This window comes from Manacus candei, unplaced genomic scaffold (genome assembly GCF_025592945.1).
Source record: "Manacus candei isolate 608988 ecotype Guabito, Panama unplaced genomic scaffold, ASM2559294v1 h1tg000067l, whole genome shotgun sequence".
Taxonomy (NCBI): Eukaryota; Metazoa; Chordata; class Aves; order Passeriformes; family Pipridae; genus Manacus; species Manacus candei.
The window spans coordinates 4,222,848-4,241,264 of record NW_026138115.1 but is presented as its reverse complement, the minus strand read 5'-3'; the positions used below and the strand labels follow the sequence as shown (position 1 = coordinate 4,241,264).

General features: G+C 43.2%; 1 protein-coding gene across 1 annotated transcript; it reads left to right on the top strand.

The window, feature by feature from the left end:
- The first annotated feature begins 283 nt into the window (after positions 1-283).
- On the top strand, positions 284-11,466 carry CALM1 (calmodulin 1). The gene is made up of 6 exons (XM_051806657.1): positions 284-484; positions 3,483-3,513; positions 4,470-4,613; positions 6,625-6,731; positions 8,207-8,342; positions 8,573-11,466. The coding sequence occupies exons 1-6, from the start codon at positions 482-484 to the stop codon at positions 8,599-8,601; spliced, it is 450 nt and encodes a 149-aa protein (XP_051662617.1). The 5' UTR covers positions 284-481; the 3' UTR covers positions 8,602-11,466.
- Positions 11,467-18,417: the final 6,951 nt, after the last annotated feature.

The window sequence follows — 18,417 nt, the reverse complement described above, 5'->3', positions numbered from 1 at the left end:
GGGGAGCGCGGGCCCGCACCACCGGCAGGGATGCTGGCTAGAGAATAAAAAAGCACCAACTCGGCCGAGATACCCTCGCTCCGCTGCTCCCAGCCCGCAGAGCGGCGGGAACCCGGCGGTGAGGGAGCTCCCCGCCGGCTGCGCAGGCACTAGCGTTCAGCGGGGAAGGGCCACTGGCGGGGCCGGGCTGCCCTCGCCCCTCCGGGCGCGCTCGGCCGCGGGGCTGCGGGAGCGGCCCCTCCGGCAGAGGGGCGGGGCCGGGCCGCGGAGGGGGCAGGGCCGCCCGCCGCAGTCACCTCGCACATACCGCGCCGGGAGGAGGGAAAAGGGCCCCGCTCCGGCGGAGGGATACAGCCCCACGTATATAGCGGGACGGCGCAGGCTCACAGCCCCAGCACTCTGCGAGCCGCGCCGGGAGGAGGCAGCAGCCGCCGCCGCCGCTCGTGGTCGCGCAGTTCGTGCAGCCGCCGCCGGGCCCGCCATGGTAGGGGCTCGCTCGCTTCGCTGGGCGCGGCACGGGGCGGCCGGGCTGGTGCGGGGGCAGGCGCGCAGGGGGCTCGATGCGGAGTCGGGGACTGTGGGGTTGGAAGAGCCGGGCTGTCCCCGGGGAGGAGCGGGGAATGGGGTGGGGGGAGCCCCGCGGGAGCCCTTCCCACCCGGATCCCCGCGGGGCGAGCGGGCTGGTGGTTGCGGACGCCTCCCCTCCACCTTCCCGCCGCGTTTCGCGGGATCGCCGCGGGGCTGCGGCCCTTACTCATCCGCCGCTTCCTTCCCGTTTCCTCGGGCCTGCCGTGTTGGCGCCCCGGCCCCGCGCCCTCCCGCCCCGCCTCGCCTCCCCTCCCCTGCGGAAAGGGCCGGGCGCGTCTCCCCGGGGCCGCGGCCCCAGCGCCGGGCAGGGCGCGTTGCGGGGCGGGGCGCGGGTCTGCGGGCGAGGATCCCGCTCGGCTCCGGCACCAGCTGCACTGCGCAGGGAGCGGGGGGGCGGCCGGGGGAGGGCACCGCGCTGCAGCTACTGCGCCCCCCCGTCCCCCAAAAAAAAAACGCAACGGCGGCGGCGAAGCCCATCGCTGTCTGCATTACATCATGTCTCCTCCTCTTCCTCCCGGCCCCCGCGCACCCCCCGGCCGCGGGGGACCGGGGCGCAGTGCGCGTTGCTCGGTTGGAAGCGGCCCAGGGCCCGCATGGGGGCTCGGAGGAGGGGGTGCAGCCTCCCCTCTCCCCGGGGGCTGCGGGGGAAGAGCCGCTGCCTCCGCTACCCGGGGGAGGAAGGGGGATGGGGAGGGAGCCCAGACGCCCTCGCGGCTGAAGGATGAGGACGTGGTGTGGCCCCCGGCTGGAGAGGGAGGGAGGGGAATCGGGGACGCACTGCAGCAGTGGGTGGCTGCTGGCCGGGAAGGGCGCCTGTTGCGCCGGCGGGCTGCGAGCCTCCCGCCCCGCCGGGCCGGCGGTGCCGCCGGAACGCAGCGCAAAGCATCCTCCGGGCGCTGCGGGGCCAGCCCGCGCTCCTCGCAGGAGAGAGCTAGAGGAAGGGCTGGGGTTTTCCCGGTGACTTTTCGCTTCCGATGAGAGCGGCGATACAGTTGCAGGCTGACCTCTAATCGCTTTTTAGCAATCTGGGTGTTCCTCGGCTCTGTCTCTGCATCTCCCCTTCCCGTAGGAGAAGGCTGACATCACCAGGACAGGATCTGATGACTTGGCTGGGTGGGGTGATGGCTCCAGCCCTGGGTACCTTTGTCTTGTAGCTGGAGCGAGCGGCAGTGGCCGTGCCTGTTGCTCGGGAAGGTGAACCCTTGGCGGTGTAGAGTCGGGTTGCGTGCCTCGGGCATCGCCGGGTGTGCGAAGGTTTTGAGGGGTTTTGTTTGGGTTTTTTTCTGTGTTTGTTTTTTAAATTTGAAATGCGATTTTTAGAAACGTTCAACGAGCTCCGACTAATGGGGCAGTGAGCTGGTGCTGTGGGCTGGAGGTTTTTTGCCGAGGTGTGGCTCTGTTTCCTGTTCTGCAGGGCACTGAGTCTGTTATGTAAATTCCTTAGATAATCTTTAAGTAAAACCTCGCATTTTCTGGAAAATCGCAAAGAGTGCAGGAAGTCGAACTGGATTTTGAACACAAGCCTTCTGCTGTTATTAAAGAAGATTTATTAAATTTGAACTCTGTCTTTAGCTGGTACTGTTTCTACCCTTTCCTCCCTCACTCAACACACTGTGCATATAGGGAATTCTTTAGTCGTTACATACAGACATAAAACCAAACAAACACCACCACCCCACCCTGCAACATCTAAGTACAGGTGAAATCTGTGTGTTTCCCTTTACATAGAGAGCAGATTTTCAACCCTGCCCTATTCTCCTGTGCGTGAGCTTAGCAGATTGTGTAGCTGATTAATTCTCTGTTGGATTTGTTGCTCTTTACTGCAGTTAAGTGCTTTTATACTTAAATAATAGTATTTTTTGACAATAAAGGTACCTGCTTTCTCTGATGGACAAAATTCTCTGTTCTGTTGGTAAGAAGTCCAATAAAATGAGTTTAAGAGGAGTTAGTGCCTTGTATTCTCCAATATCTGTGATTAGGTGTGTAAAACCCCCCTTTTCCCCCCTTTCTTAATTACTAGAAAAAGGCATATTTTTCCATAAAGAACTGGTTAGCTCCTTTGAGTCCAAACAGTGGAGCTTTTTGTGATACTCTATCCATAGATAAGGGAGAGGCTTCTGGAAGGATGTGACTAGCACAGTTAAGCTCTGGAAAGCCTGTTTGATTGCCCGCAGGGCTGTATACCTCTGGATGCCGCAGTGGCCTCTTGATGTACAGAAGGTCATAAGCAGGTATTTGAAAACTTACCACCTAAAATTATGTATAAAACAACCCGTATATCACGATGAAGCACCTTAAACTGTTTGGCTGAGGGGGAAAAATATGATGCATGAAAACTGTCATTTTCTTTGTCAGAGGTGGCAAAAATCTGCGTAATACTGAGTTGTAGTTCCTCCTAATATTCCAGCAGAGCCCTTTCTGTGGAGCTCACCAGGGTCGGTGGTTGCTGCGGTGAGGCGGGGAGGGCGGGCAGGGCTGGAGCGGTGGGCGGCCTGTCAGCCCACGCGTGTGCAGATCCCCCCACGCACTGCTGGGGCACTGTACTGCCGGGAGTGACTGTGATGCCAAACCCCAAACACATGTCATTAAGGATTTCATGCCTCTCTGACCAATTGCAAGGAGCTTGCCTGTGTCCTTCACTGGACCAAATTGGATTCACTGAGTTGCAGGATGGCATGGCTGCTGCTTCATATGCAGGTCTGAAAGAAGTTAGCTTATATGCATTTGGAAACAGCTGCATGGTGTAGGTGAGTGGAGTCTCCTTGCAGAGGCAGAATTCCAGGGTTTGCAAGTGGCTTGTGAAGATAATGATAAATCACTGCTGAAATTTAAAGGAAGTGGCTTGACACAGCTAGAGATGAACAGTATTCTAAAATGTTCTATTCTTCGTGTAGGCTGATCAACTGACTGAAGAACAGATTGCTGGTAAGTGTTTTGATGAGAATTTTTTTTTTTTTTTTGCTAACTCTTGTGACTAAAAGAAAATAAATTATCTCAAACATAATGGAAAAAAACATTTTTGACAATTTTACGTCTGTTACTAACACTGTTCTGAAAAGCACTCACTTGAAACCAAACTAGAAAAACAAACAAAAATGTTCTGGAATATTACTGGTTCATTGCCTCTTCATTTAGAGTGCTTGTTCCTTGGACTACAGATAATGATTTTTTTTTTTTTAGACTTTCAAACTTGAGCCAAGTACTTCTAGATTTCCTGCAAACAGAAATAATTGCTAGACTCAAATGCACTGCTTGGAGTCAAAGCAGACCTAGGTACTCTTTAATGAAGTGAAGATAAACTAGAAGTGAAATGGCAACAAATAAATCTCATATGTGTTTATTGCACATTATTATAAGCCAGTGTCTTTTAAATGAAACTTTTAATAGACTACCTGTAATTCAGACTAGTTAGGGAGAAGGAGCGTTATTTGACCTTTTGTAGACCAGTCACCCACTTCTGGCTGACACTAATTCCTGTTGTCTGCTGCCTTAAAAATAGGTGGTAAATGACAACACTTTTGTTCCTATAAGTCTGTTAATGGTAAAGGGAACCCCTTTCACTTACTGCAAACAGCTGCTGTTTATGGAGCAACTGTGCCTCAGGCAAGATGCAGATGCATGGAAATGCGTTATGGAGTTGTAATGCAGATAATAGCCACATGAAATAAGTTTGAATATACTGTGCAAATTGTGTTGGTACTATAAGTAATTTTTTTATTGGTATTTGAGTGTGTTCATTCTCTCAATACATGAACAGTTAGATAAAATGAGAAAATATTTCTTAGAATTTTACCAGATCTTGTCAGTGGAGTGTGTTTTTCATATGTGATTTTTCTCATGCTCGTGATGTTACTAAACACTGGGACTGTTTCTGCCTCTAGAATTCAAGGAAGCCTTTTCCCTATTTGACAAAGATGGTGATGGTACTATCACAACAAAAGAACTGGGGACTGTCATGAGGTCACTGGGTCAAAATCCAACAGAAGCAGAATTGCAGGATATGATCAATGAGGTAGATGCTGATGGTAAGTGTTGGAAAGGTGCTGTGATCATCTTAAATATATATGACCTCCACACCTGGGCTTAGACTGCATAGGGAAGACTGTGACGTTGACCTCTTAAAGCAGTTCCAAAATGCTTGATAGAATCTAAACTCAGAAGGTAGTCAAAGATGCTAGCAGCATTAGTGGGACTGCAAAAAGGGGGGGATGGGCAAAGTTATGCTATTTGTCTTTAATATTTTATGGGTCACAGGCTTCCTATTGCTATCTGGCTTTCCCTGACCTGATGTTAACCTGTTTTTCCATCCATCTTTTCTGTACGTGTTTTTTTCAGCCCATGTTGCTCTTGATAACTTTACTAATATTTGTGGTAAGACTGGTAGGAATGGAATAGTGTTTTCAATTCTTGGAAGTTTAGCACAACAGGAAGAGACTATATAGTCTCTGTAATGTATTAGACCCCCTAATAGATGGGGGTATAGGGGAAGAAAACCCTTCCCACATCAAGACTAACAAAATTATTTTAAATGCATGCCAGAAAGGGTCACTACAAACATTTTGTTTCTGAAACTCCACATGGGCTAACTGTTATAAAAAGGAAAAGTGCTTTTCAACTATGTCAAGCGTTTGGTCTCATGTTGGTTGTGACAGTGATTTTTCTTTAACATCTTTGTAAAAGAAGAGTGAAAGTGTATTGGCAAGAGTATAAATTATCTGAGTATCAGGATATGTTATTTAAACTACTTTCTTAAAAGTGCAAATTGTCCTTAATTGATAAGTCTTTGCAAATAATGAAAAACTTCAGGGTTTGCAGTGGTACATAGAGGATGTGTATAGTGACTTCTCTAGGCTGCAGAGCACAAGGCTATTCTGGTAGATTTAAAACAAAAGGAGACTGAGGACTTCAGATAAGTATGCCTGCTCATCTGTTTAAATTTGGTTTAGGGCAGAATGCTTTGCTGTTATTCTACATGTTCTTTGAGGATTTTTCAAAGCTGAGTATGAGATGTACTCATATTCAACTGGTACATAAAGCTGACCATGATAATAAATAGCTGTGTATGTCTCAGGCTAGAATCCTTAGGATGTGAGAGTTTTCTTAAACTGCATTTATTTAGCTGCCTTGCTGTGTTTACACTATGAGTTTGAATACTTCTTTCAAGCAATGGGTAGCTCTTAGTTGCACAGGATTTAATTCAGTTTTGTGAACTATTTAATATGCCTTTTTGGCATTTAAAGCTGAATCCTCACTATGCAAATCTAGTTTTTTCACCATACTGATTTTCTCCTAGCTTTGAGCAGCTTGAAATTTACATTGTTACTTTTCATTCAAAGCTTAAAAATCTTAGGGGTGAGGCCTGGATGTTAAACAAGGATTTTCAGTTTTGCTGTCAAATACCTATAAGAACACCTACAGCTAAGATTATTGGTATTAACGAATAGTGGCAACTTTTCTCTTGTCATTGGAATTTGCAGATCCTTGTTGCCCCCTTAAAATGGTGCATTGCTTTTGTGGTGTACAGTTTGGGTTGATAAGGCAGTTGATTTTTAGAAAGAAACAACTATTTGTGTGCAGTTTAGTGAAGTGTAGTTCTCCAAAATTTTAGATAACCTGGATTTGTAGTGCCAGCTTTATTATACATTTCCTTCTGGAGTATTCCATAGCAATTGAGAGATTCTAAAGAAATGAAAAGATTAATTTCTGTGGGAGTGATTTGAAGTAAAGATGAGTCTTATCTTTTAAGACTGGAGCATCAGACTGACATTTTACTTGCAGCCTGGGTGGCAAATGGTATGGCTTGACCTGGAGAGAAGGCAACAGTTGATTTCATTGTGCTGAAACAGTGGCTGCTGTGGCTACTGCACACTGTAATACAAAAAAAGGCAGTGGTAGCAATTTAGAGAGAAGAACCAGTTCTTCTATAAGTATAGTTAACAGAGGATCTGTCAATCTTGGCTAAGTAAGATGCCAGATTTTTTTTTATAATAGAGAACAGCATGGAAGTTTAATTTCTGGAAGTTTCTTTTTATTAAGGCAATGGCACTATCGACTTCCCTGAATTTTTAACCATGATGGCCAGAAAAATGAAGGACACAGACAGCGAGGAAGAAATCCGTGAGGCATTCCGAGTCTTTGACAAGGTATTAATAAAAGTACAACTACTCTTTAGAAGCAATAATGTTTATATTTTCCTCAGTGTTTTCTCTCTTCTTATCTAGGAGGAGAAGAAGTCCTCTAGTTAGAAGCAGAGGAATTAGAAACAGAGTAGGGACTGTTCTGAAAATAGAACTAGGACTGTTCAGGCTGGTTCTGCCTGCTTTACACAACAAATCTAAGCTTAAGGCTCATCTATGAGGAAAACTTTTTGGCTTTTCCTTAGGAACAGAGTGGAATTTAATGCTTGGGGAATGTTGGGGGTTTTTTTGAGGGGTGTGGGTGGAGGATTTTTCTGTACCTTTGGACTTTGGGGGGTGGAGTGGGGAAACATTTGCATGGATGCACAAGGTTTTTTACTATTTTATGGAAGCTTTTAAAGTCAAGATGATATCATCAGTATTTAGAGGGACATGAAGTGTTGCATGTTTTGTTTTCAACATGTGAACTTTGAAGTTGCTTTCATAAAAACTTATAGAGGTCAGCTTCCTCCACCTTGTTTAAGGGTACTTGAGCATATGTCAGTTTTCCAGAACAAGGGTTCCCCCTTTGGATTGTTAGGATATGACATGTTATAAGGGAATTGTGTTGAGTAGTGGGGCTGGTGCAGCTGCGAAGCTGATGCACACACATGTGTGGAAGAAGGCCTTACTACTACTTTTTATAGAAAAAAGTGTTAGTTTCTAGTACTTAGCTGAAAATGTGCTAGAAGTTACTTGATTAGTACTTCATCTACCCTGTGGGGTTCTTTCTGCAGACTAGATTAGTGTTTAAAGCCACTGAGGTAGGTTATCTGCTGGTGATGGCCATGTCCTGCTCTCAGATAATGTATTCTTCCAGTATATGGGATTTCTGAAGTGACTGAGGATGAGATTAGGTTTAGGTATTGCTAATGGGGACACTAGCTTAGAAGTGTCATTCCCCCTTTTTTATTTTCCCCACAAAACTTTGCACAACTCCTTATGAATAAAGTTTAAATACTTTCTTTGATTTCATTCTATATTATCTTATCCAAGAAGCCTGACATAACACTATCTCTACAACCAGAGTGCAGGTGGCTAACACAGAAGAGAAAGCTGACTTTATTCCTGGTGGCGAAATGGGTCTCTCTTTGGCCTTGCTTAGGCAGCAGAGACTAAACAAAAACTTTGTTTCTTTTTGTTTCTGTGTTTATTTATGAAAGCTCTTTAAGAGCATTAAAAATACCTTATCACAAGGACAAGTCAGGCATGTAGTTGTTATTACAGCACAGTAATTGTATAGAAGGATATGGTGTCATGCATGCCTCATAAGGCAGTGGGACTTGTACATACTGCAGTATGTACAGTGTGCCAGGTCTGTACATCTGTCCCAGGTGCCATGAGGCTAATTCAGAAGCAGTTTCTGGAAACTTAGATGTAGTTTCCGAGTTAATCAATGTTGGGATTGTCGTTCATGGTCTTGTGCAACTCTTCTCTCATAGGATGGCAATGGCTATATCAGTGCAGCAGAACTACGTCATGTTATGACAAACTTAGGAGAAAAGCTAACAGACGAAGAAGTAGACGAAATGATCAGAGAAGCAGACATTGATGGGGATGGGCAAGTCAACTATGAAGGTAAAAAGATGCTTGTCTTGACTCAAAACCATTACTCAGACTGAGGAAGGCCTGTTGTATAAGGCATTAATTTTTAATACTTGAGACACTGGTTTTTTTGCTTGTCCACTTTTGTGGACAAAACCTTGGATGCAGTGAAAGGTGCTTTTTTATGCCAATTGTATTTAAGACATTTTTGAGTTGAAGTACTCTAGAGACACTAAATCACAGTGACTTTTTTATCTTTTCAGAATTCGTACAGATGATGACTGCAAAGTGAAGAGACCTCCTTTACACCTTTTTTCCTCTAGAAGAATCAAATTGAATCTTTTACTTACCTCTTGCAAAAAAAATGTTCATTTATTCATTCTGTTTCTGTATAGCAAAACTGAATGTCAAATTACCTTCTGTCCACAAACTGCATGTAATGGTTGGTGGTCCTGTCCCCAAAAGATGAAGTTAAACATCAGTTTTACAATATAAATAATTGTACTACCTTGAAAATAAAAAAAAAAGGAAGCACTTAGTGAACTCAAAAGTTCCATTTGCTAATGACTATTACACTGTTTGGGCTGGCCAGTTTTTCATGCATGCAGCTTGACAATTGAGCACAGTCAGACATGTGTATTAAAAGGAAAAAAACAACCTAAAGGATCCACTCTTTTGTTCAATAGTGGATTCTAGTTCAATTTGTAGTGTAAATTGTCATAGCTGGTTTACTTTAAAATTGGTTTATACCTCAGGATGGTATGCAGCAAAATGGTTGAAGGATGCAAAACTTAAAGAAAATGCCCTAAAGGTTGAATGGTTCTCCTGTACGTAGCAGTGTGCTCCAAAAATACGATGATCTTAACTATGGATGGCATGTCTGTGTTAAAATACTGGTTTAACATTGTCTGCATTGCACTATAGTGAAACGGGTGTCAGGCTGTTACCGTTCACAAAATTTTTAAAAGAAACCTTCACCAAGGGAGCATCTTTGGACTCTCATGTTTTTAAAACCTTCTGTACCATGACTTGGAGCTGGCGGAGTAGCCTGTGGACTTCAGCACAACTATCAACATTGCTGTTCAAGATATTACAATTTATGTCCATTCCAAGTTGTAAATGCTAGTCTTTTTTTTCCAATAAAAGACCATTAACTTAAAGGTGGTGTTAAATGCTTTGTAAAGTTAAAATATATATATATAATTGAGATAATAAACCAAAAAAGCAGTAGGAGGGAAGTGTTTCTATGAATGACTTGCTGCTAAATTATAATGCACATGTATGCAATAAGTTATCCCCTATCTTTTCAAGATGGCAAGAACTGACCTCCTGTAACCCAAGACCTTTGCTATAAATAAATGAACTTGTGCTTGCCTTTCATATTACGACAATGTTAATTTAGTTGGTCTCAAAGTCGTGTAATGCTGACTCGTCAACTATCAGCACAGAAGTAACACCTCATTTCACTACAGTGGAGAGCTCTGAGCATGCATGTCAATACTGGGGAAACATGTATAGGTTGCTTATTCTTTTTGACAGGTTATAGAAACTAGTTGGAGAATTTAAACAGCATGGACTTCATAGATATCTATGATTCTCAAACATGCCAAAAATGCATTTATCTACCCACAGAAAGAAAACAAAAGGACATTTTACAGTATGTACTAAAAAAACCAAACTAAGCCTTTTTGGAAACTGGGGCTATTATGTCTTGACTTCTCAAACACTTGCATGAATTTTGTGGGGTGGAGAAGAGGACTAGGGTTAATTTAAAAACGATCTTGTTACTTCTGCTTTGCATGCACTAGCAGTGCTTAGTCATTCCAGTTCTCTGAATAAGTGTTCTCTGATCCTTCAGCTTACCCATGAATGAGTGGCAAAGCAGCCGTGTGCAGTCTTCTTTGTCTGAAAGAAGAATGCTTTTTCTCTTTTTTTTCTTTTCTTTTTTTTTTTAGCAGCAGAGCCTCCATGTGGAAGGCTTTTATGCTTGGGAGGGAGGGATTACTGCATAATCACTTGACTGTAAGTTTGTTTCCAAATGTAACTAGAGTTGCAAACCTTAATTGCTTAATTGCCTTTGGTTTTGGAGAGTATTGATACTATCTCTTGGAAGAGATGCAAGTCTCCATTCATCCTGTCTAACTGAGGTGCCTGTGTTAAGAATTTGGTTGCTTGAAATACAGCTTTGCTCAGTGAGGGGTCGAGAGACACCTCCAGAAGGCAATTGAGACTATCTGCCTTCACTGATATTTTTATTCTTTTCCTGGGGGGTGGGGGGAGACCTGGGTGACTAGGGACCCAGACACCTTAACAAAGTGCCTAAAGGTTAGATGGGCTGAATGCAGGCAATTGTTTAGATATCATTTGTTGCAAAGGCTGATTGCTGTGGCTGCTGTCTTAGCAAACTGGCCACATGATGGGAATGTCTGACTACCATTTGAAAGTGGAGTCTTGCATAGCAGCTGCAAACTGCTACTTCAGTAGTGCTTGAGAATGGCTGCACTGATTCTGTAGACCAGCTTTTAAAGAGAACATACTCAAGAGACAGGCAAGGTAGGAGCAATGGTTGCAGCTCTGAACTAATTACTTCTGCCTGAGTGTGCAGAGATCTTGTCTAGTAGGTAAATGCTTCTTACCATCTATCTGTCATTCTCTCACGGTTGGTAGGGTAGTTCATTTAAGAACAGCTGCTTTTAGCTTATTCAGTGTGCCCTGTGCTTGCTAGCAAACAGACCTCATCCTGCAAGAGGTTCTTGGCTTGATTAGAAATTGTCTGGCAGTGTGCAGTGTTGGTATGCCCTGTAACTGAATCTGCCTGGAGGTATCTAATTATTAACTGACTTCAGTACCACATCAACCTCGAGTAAATGTATCCTCTGTACAGGACTTTAGCTCTGTTCCCTTCTGCATAGTGAATATCTAGAAAATGAAATGGTGTCATCGAGGTCTTTTTTATTTTCTTTTTTACTTTTTTTTCCTGTGAGCGTGTGTGTGTGGCTTTGGCTTTTTCCAAATGTGAAAGTGTGGGCTGGATACACTTGGTGCATGGCTTAGAAACATGGGACTGGAAAGAACTTCCTGGGTCATCAGATCCAGTCCCCTGCTATTGCAGGCAACCGTGTCATATAATCCTTTTAATAAACTGATCAAGCTTAAACACCTGCTTGTAAGTGGCTTGTTTTCATGGAAGTTCTGTAACTCATGTTGCTCTTAACTGATGCAAGTAATATATGAAATATGAAGTTAATCAAAAGGTCCTCCAGCTTAGCTTTAGGTTTATCATTACATTTATCTAACTGACTTTCTTGAACCTGTTATTCTTTGCACAACACTCAGGAAAGTGTTGAATCTTTACACTCCCTTGCTATGAATAAGAGTTGGTGTGCTTGCTTATTTTTTTTAAATGGAAAAGATGGATGTCTGGCTTGTTGAAACCTGTTAGATATGTTAATTGTCAAGGCAAGAAACAATTGAGTTACTTGTATTTGATACATAAATTTAAGGTTAGAGTATACATAACCATTTTTAAAACACATCAACTTGCAGTGTAGTTTTATATTTAATACTGAAATTGTACTGCTAAAGTTTAAACTGCTGTTAATCATATTCCTCTTCTGATCATAATGAAAAAATAAAGGGTAAGAAAATGCTTAACATAGATTATTCATTATCATGCTTATTTTATTAATAATTTAGGCATTGAAACGTCTCCAGGTACGGGGCATCTGTTTGGTGGAGTGGGCTGGAGCAAGGGGTGGGGAGGGTTACTGATGTAGAAAATTCTTACCCCCCCCAGTCATTTGTCACACAGACATAAAAAACTGTTCAAGAAATTTATTGATGCATTAAATGCACGTGTGGGTGTGTGATCTGTGGGCAGTGCACATTGCTGAGGCTGCCAGCCCCTGCACCCTGTCCAGGCAAGTGCAGAGTGGGGTCTGAATGTATCTTGGTCCCTTGCAGCACGTGTGTGAAAGCAGATCCTTGTTCCCAGGATCCATCCTAAGCTAAAACCACAGTCTTGGGGTTTAGAAATGTCAGAGTTAATACAGCTTGCTTTTCCCCTACCATGAAACTAGCACACTTGTCTTACTGCAATCCAATGAGGGTTTGGGGTTTTTTCTTTAGTGGTGGTTTCTTTTGGTTTGTGGTTTTTTGGGGGGCGGGGGGGGGTGGTTTCTGTTTGTTTGGGTTTGGTTTTGGTTTTTTGTTTTAGTATTTTTTTTTTCAATTTAATGACTAAGTTAAATGGGACAGATAGGACTGTGGCAGAACCACAGCATGTTCTTTTGACACACAGACATATATCTGTCAAGTGAAGAGAACCAGTGAAGGCTGATGCCATGTTTTTCCTGACTGACATTTAGGAGACCAAATAGGATACTTGCAAATCGAGCAGGTGAACCTTTAAAATCAGTAAGACAAACACATATAAAGTTGTGTGGGGATTTTTACGTAACAGGATTGCAATTCCAAAATAATGATGATGGGTGTTTTTTTTTAAATCCAAATACAAGATTTTGAACTAATGAATTAGATGATGAATTGTGTGAAGAACTGGAGTTCCAAAGATTCTTGGTGTTGTTTGCTATAGAAAATTTGTATGAAGGCTCAAGTACTTAACAGATTTTATACATTCTAGGAACCCCTATCAGTGAGTATCCTAGGGAAGCATCCAGAGGATGTTTGAAAGAGTTGATAATTTCTTTGATAGTAATAAATCAGTTTTCAAACTGAAGTGGCCAAATATTCCAATAAATGGCAGAGCTGCTAATTAGGTAGACACTAAGAGGACGTCTTACAGTCCCATGGATGATTAAGCACAGCTGTTACCTAGCAGTAAATGAGTGTATTGCTCTCCATCCTACTAGTGACTGTAAACAGGAGCAGAGCATGCTTTACAGCACAGCCCGTCCAGGCACCAAACTACTGAACTCCAGGAGAAACAAAACAAAACATTTGATACAAAAAAGAGTGTATTGCAGCAGGGGGTTAAATTTCTCCCACGTCCCTGTGGAGTCTGAGATGCTGAGTGACACCAGCACCATATAGCAATGCTACAGAAACAAAGTTGAGGAGCAGGTCTCCCAGCATTGCCACCAGTGACCCCAATAAATAGGTTGCAAGTTGTCCTTTCCAACATCCCTATAAATGCTGGACAAAGCTAGCCCTACCTGGCACTGAGTACCACAGCCTCGTTTGTGGTGTCTTCTTGTTCTCTCTGATCTTTCCTAGAAGCTTCATTGGCTGGGAAATCTTGCATAGACCTCCTCTGAAGAGCTGCTTCTGTTTCAGTTGCCTTAGAAGTCAGCATCCACAGAAATACTGAAAGAATTATTCATAGTGCAGTCTTTTCCTGACAGAAACAACTCCTAAGATAGTGGTTGAAGTACAATATGAAAACTGTGCCAATCGCCTAAAATTAATCAACATTATTTCTGAATTTTTTTTATTTATAGGTCTCTGAATATGATGTATTTGAAAAATAGATTCTTGAACAAAAGTCACGCTTGCCCCACCATTTACAGCATTTAAAGTGAACACAATATTTGAATAGGACCCAACTGAATCAACTGAGAAATCCATAAAAAGGCATTAAACATCATTCCCCATTTTACTAGTTTGCAGTGGGATTGCCAATAACAATGCTGACAATGTAATAAGTATTCGAAAAAAGGGTATGGTGAGAGAAGTGGATAGAGTGAGAGCAAAAAGAATACTTGTGCATGGGACTTCTTTGTAGTCTTGTCTTGCAGAGTATTTGTTGCCCATAAAGCTATAAATATTTGATTGTGAGCTCCCTGGGCATTAAGTTTTCTAGAAGTGGTGCTGTTGCTCAGTTAGGAAAAAAAATGGTCTTAGGGCTACAAACTCAAGTACTCAAAATGAAAAAAAAAAAACCAAAGAGGTAATGTTATCCATGAAAGCCCAGTTTGGCCTTTGCAAATGCGATTGCCAAACTTTATGACACTGTCTAAAATGCCCACGGCATCTTTGCATCAATGTATTAAATATTTCATTGCAACTTTCTTTTTGAATGCATTATTCCATACCCTAGTCACTACCTACTACCCAGCTCTTGTTCCAAAGTCAGAACTACTAGTTTCTTCAATTTTTCCTATGACGCTGAAGTATCTGAGTGCTTCACAAATACTGCTTTCTTTTAAGGACACACACTGCATTAAGGACATACTTCATCCTCATCGAACAGAAGGAGCTGAGGTGCAGGCACTGGAGTCCAAAGCAGTATTTCTGAGAGCTCAATCTGATACATTTTCATTTGTCAGAATCATAATCATATCTTATGTGTGGTACAAAGACATCTCGTCAGTAACAGTGTCCTTCAAGTCTGCACATCAGTCCAAGTCTCTGGGTCAGGCCATTGTTGTCCAGCATGCTTAGAGGATGTGACTGCCTGTAGACAACTGAGTTTGAGTGGTCAACCCCACCTCACACAAGGGCTCCATGCAGAGACCACAAGTGCTTGTTTTCCAGGGCAACAACAGCCTGCTGTGTCCGGCAGGTCAGCTTTCTTCTTTCAGCCCCTGTAACTCTCACTACGTATTGCCTGGTTTATGCAAAAAAAGAAAGAAACCCCATCAACTATGCAGTATTTCTTTCATTGCACCACACCAATTCATGCCCAGAACAGCAGGGAAGAGAAAGAACTGAAATAAACAGGGCGATTTCATGCTAAGACCACAAAATGTGAGGGTAAAAGGAAAACAGGGGAAAAAAGTGGCAAAAAAATCCCAATTCCAGCACTTCTAACTTAGAGGCATAACTTTGAGCTTCTGTTGCTCAAAGTTTCAATTCTGTAATTTACTACTGAGTGAAAGCAGAACTATACCCCAGCACAGGAAATTCTCTTGTGTGGCATCATGGTGACGCCCCAGTGAGTCATCATCTGAGCTGCTGCCATTGGGTTCAGAACAGACCTCTGTGACTTCTTGAGGTAACAGAGGGACAGCAAGCAAAGCTCTTCTGCTTCCTTAGCCAACCCAAAATAGGGAAAGAGTGCTTTGCCCACAGGTTTGCAGAGGAAAGGTGGATTTGGGACTGTGAGAGCAGCTCAGGGCTCTGCGGGAGGCTTTAATGGCCTTATGCTTTTCCACCCATCCCCTGTAACCATGACCCCATACCTCCTGTCCTCTGCCTGTTCTGCCCACTCCCTTCCTCTCCGTTTTATTCTCTACCCATATCAGGCCCAGCTTGTATCTCTCAGACCTTTCTAGGTTTCCTTCCACAGTCCTTGCCCCTTTTTCATCTCCACTGTGGTGGGTTGACCCTAATGGGCAGCTCAGCCCCACCAGCCACTTGCTCGCTCCCCTCTCCAGTGGATTGGGGTAGAGAATTAGAAGGATAAAAGTGAGAAAACTCTTGGGTTGAGATAAAGAGAATTAAATCAGGAAAGTAGAAGCCACATGCATAAACAAAGCAAAAGAAGAAACTAATTCACTACTCCCTATGGGCAGGCAGGTGTACAACCATCCCCAGGAAAGCAGGGCTCCATCCCACATAACTATTATTTGGGAAGACAAACACCATAACTCCAAACATCCCCCCTTCCTTCTTATTCCCCCAGCTTTTATTGCTGAGCATGATGCCATATGGTATGGAATGTCATAGAATCATAAAATGGTTTGGGTTGAAAGGGACCTAAAAGATTGTTTAGTTCCAAGCCCCTTATCACGGGAAGGGATATCTCCCACTAGACGAGGTTGCTCAATGACCCATCCAACCTGGCCTTGAATGCTGCCAGGGATGGGGCATCCACAAATTCTATGGGCAGTTCCCTTTGGAGAGTTGAAGTCAGCTGTCCTGGCTGTGTTCCCTCCCAGTCTCTTGTGCACCCCCAGCCTGATCACTGGTGGAGTGGGGTGAGAGGCAGAAAAGTCTTGATGTCATGCAAGCACTGCTCAGCAATAGCTAAAACATCCCTGTGCTATCAACACTTTTTGTGTCACAAATCCAAAACCCAGGACCATACAAGCAACTATGAAGAAAATAAACTCTACCCCAGCCCAAGCCAGTGCATCAGCCCATCTATTTCACTCTCTAATAAGGGCTGCCAATGATATATCTTCCAGATCTCCATTCCCACAAGCACTGACTTTTTGTCCTAACCTGCTGATTTCTCACCAAGCCACTTTCTCCTCTGTGTTGCCTAAGACACGGTGATCCCTCAGGTCAGGGTGCAGAAGAAAATCTTCCTGTGCTCTGCTCAGGCCCCAGGTTGCAGATGTGGATCTAAGCCTTACCTGGCTTGCAGCAGCAGAGAAGTGTGGTTGCAAAAAAAAAAGGTACAGCACAGATTTCCCTGAGCTTCAAGCTGGGGATACTTGGTCTGGGAGGAGGTGAGCTGTTGGAAGCCTACCTAGGCTGTGAGTTCTGGCTGTGAGGGTATATGGCATTGCCTCACCACTTTCCTGAAATCCTGCTTTCATATTAGAAGAGTTACTACTTTTGTAAACACAAAGTGCACCACTCTTGTACCTTCTTGCATTCAAGAAGAGCTTTGCTGTCCGCTTCTGCCCAGAATCATAGTAGATGCCAGCTTAAGCAGTCACTTCATCCACCACTGACATCCAACCATCTTAAGCCTAAAATATGGCAGATTTTTAAGGGATAGTCTTTGCCCACGGTTTGTTCCCAGCAGAGATCAATGTGTTAAGTTTTGCATTTAGGGCCTTTATTTGGTGCAGAGTTATCTGTATGTCTGAGATGGGCAGGAAAGTGGTACCAGGAACAGACTCTCCCAAGACACTGAGAAGCCTCCAGCCCTCTTCTAACACTCCTCCTCTCTCTTTCCTTCTTACCTCCATCCTTATCTCCTCCTGATCTTCATCTCTTCTTAAACTTCATGAGTCACAATTTACCTATTCTACAAAGAGCACCTCACTGAGCCTAATTCTGTTAATAGGCAGCTTTAGATTAGGAGATCAGTTACTATTTGCTAACTACTGCAGGAGTACCCACACAGAAAGAGTACAAGTAGGAAGCTCTCAACTGCAGAAGTATGCCTGCACAAAAAGCACATAAAGTTTGATTGCACTGATATTAAATTGTGGTAATCTGAATTTTTATAAAGCGGTATTTATAATAATGTCATTTTAGTACCCTTTACTTAGACACATTAGACCTGATTCCATACAGTAGGTAGTTACTATTTGGGGAAAAATAACCTTCCTTCTCTGATGTGGCAAAAAGCTTCTTCATATAGAAGATATTGCCACTTGTGAAAATGTATAAATGAAAAAGTAATATCTAATAAAATATATATAGCTAGGTACCTTTTTCAGACTTTTGCAGTACATTGCTTATTGTGAAATAATGGAATGTTGTTTAGTGTTTCTCATTTTAATAGGATAGGGAAGAATTCAGATTCTTAATCACGATAATGTCCATCACATGTAAGCGACTTCACACTGCCAGTCAAATGATGCTATTATTTCAAGGATGAAGTATGGAGCTAATCTGTTTGCAAGCTGTTAATTACTAAAGCAATACTGAATCTCACAGGCAGCTTTAGATCCTAAGCTATTACCACAGCTTAGGTCATGGAATCTGCTTGTATGGCAATGTAGGTATTTTTAGTGATTTACAACTTGTAAGGTATTGTCTTGACCAAATTCCAGATGAAATCAATACAATAACAAATGGAACAGGCATTAAGGTCATGTAGCTGAATTGGTGAGAAAATTGAACCAATTTTTTAGGGCTATTGCTGGCTGCACACTGTTGACTACTGGTTGGGGAATTTATTTAATATCTTCAATTTTACTCTGTTAGATTGGCAAAGTCCTTTTACCTGCAGATTTTCTAATGAAATGGAGTATACTTCCTGCTGAGTGAATAGGTTGCTGTTAAATATTTCAGTCTGGTATTTGACCCATTTTGCAAATTTATCACCTTACAGCAAATTTTATCCCAATTTTATGTTTCCAAATAAGAAAACTCCATCACTCTTTTCAGCAAAAGCCAACAAAAGCACCACTCTGTGATCATTTTGTTCTGTTCCTGCACTGACAGCTCAGTGCCCATGAACTCTGGCAATTAGGCATGATTAGCTGAACAAGGCAGATTCATCATTAGCTCAGAATTTCTT

Bases quoted from the DNA above. Each gene is read 5' to 3' on its own strand.
- CALM1 (XM_051806657.1), top strand. The intron at 4,614-6,624 runs GTAAGTGTTGGA...CTTTTTATTAAG, and splicing joins CAATGAGGTAGATGCTGATG to GCAATGGCACTATCGACTTC. The intron at 8,343-8,572 runs GTAAAAAGATGC...TTATCTTTTCAG, and splicing joins TGGGCAAGTCAACTATGAAG to AATTCGTACAGATGATGACT.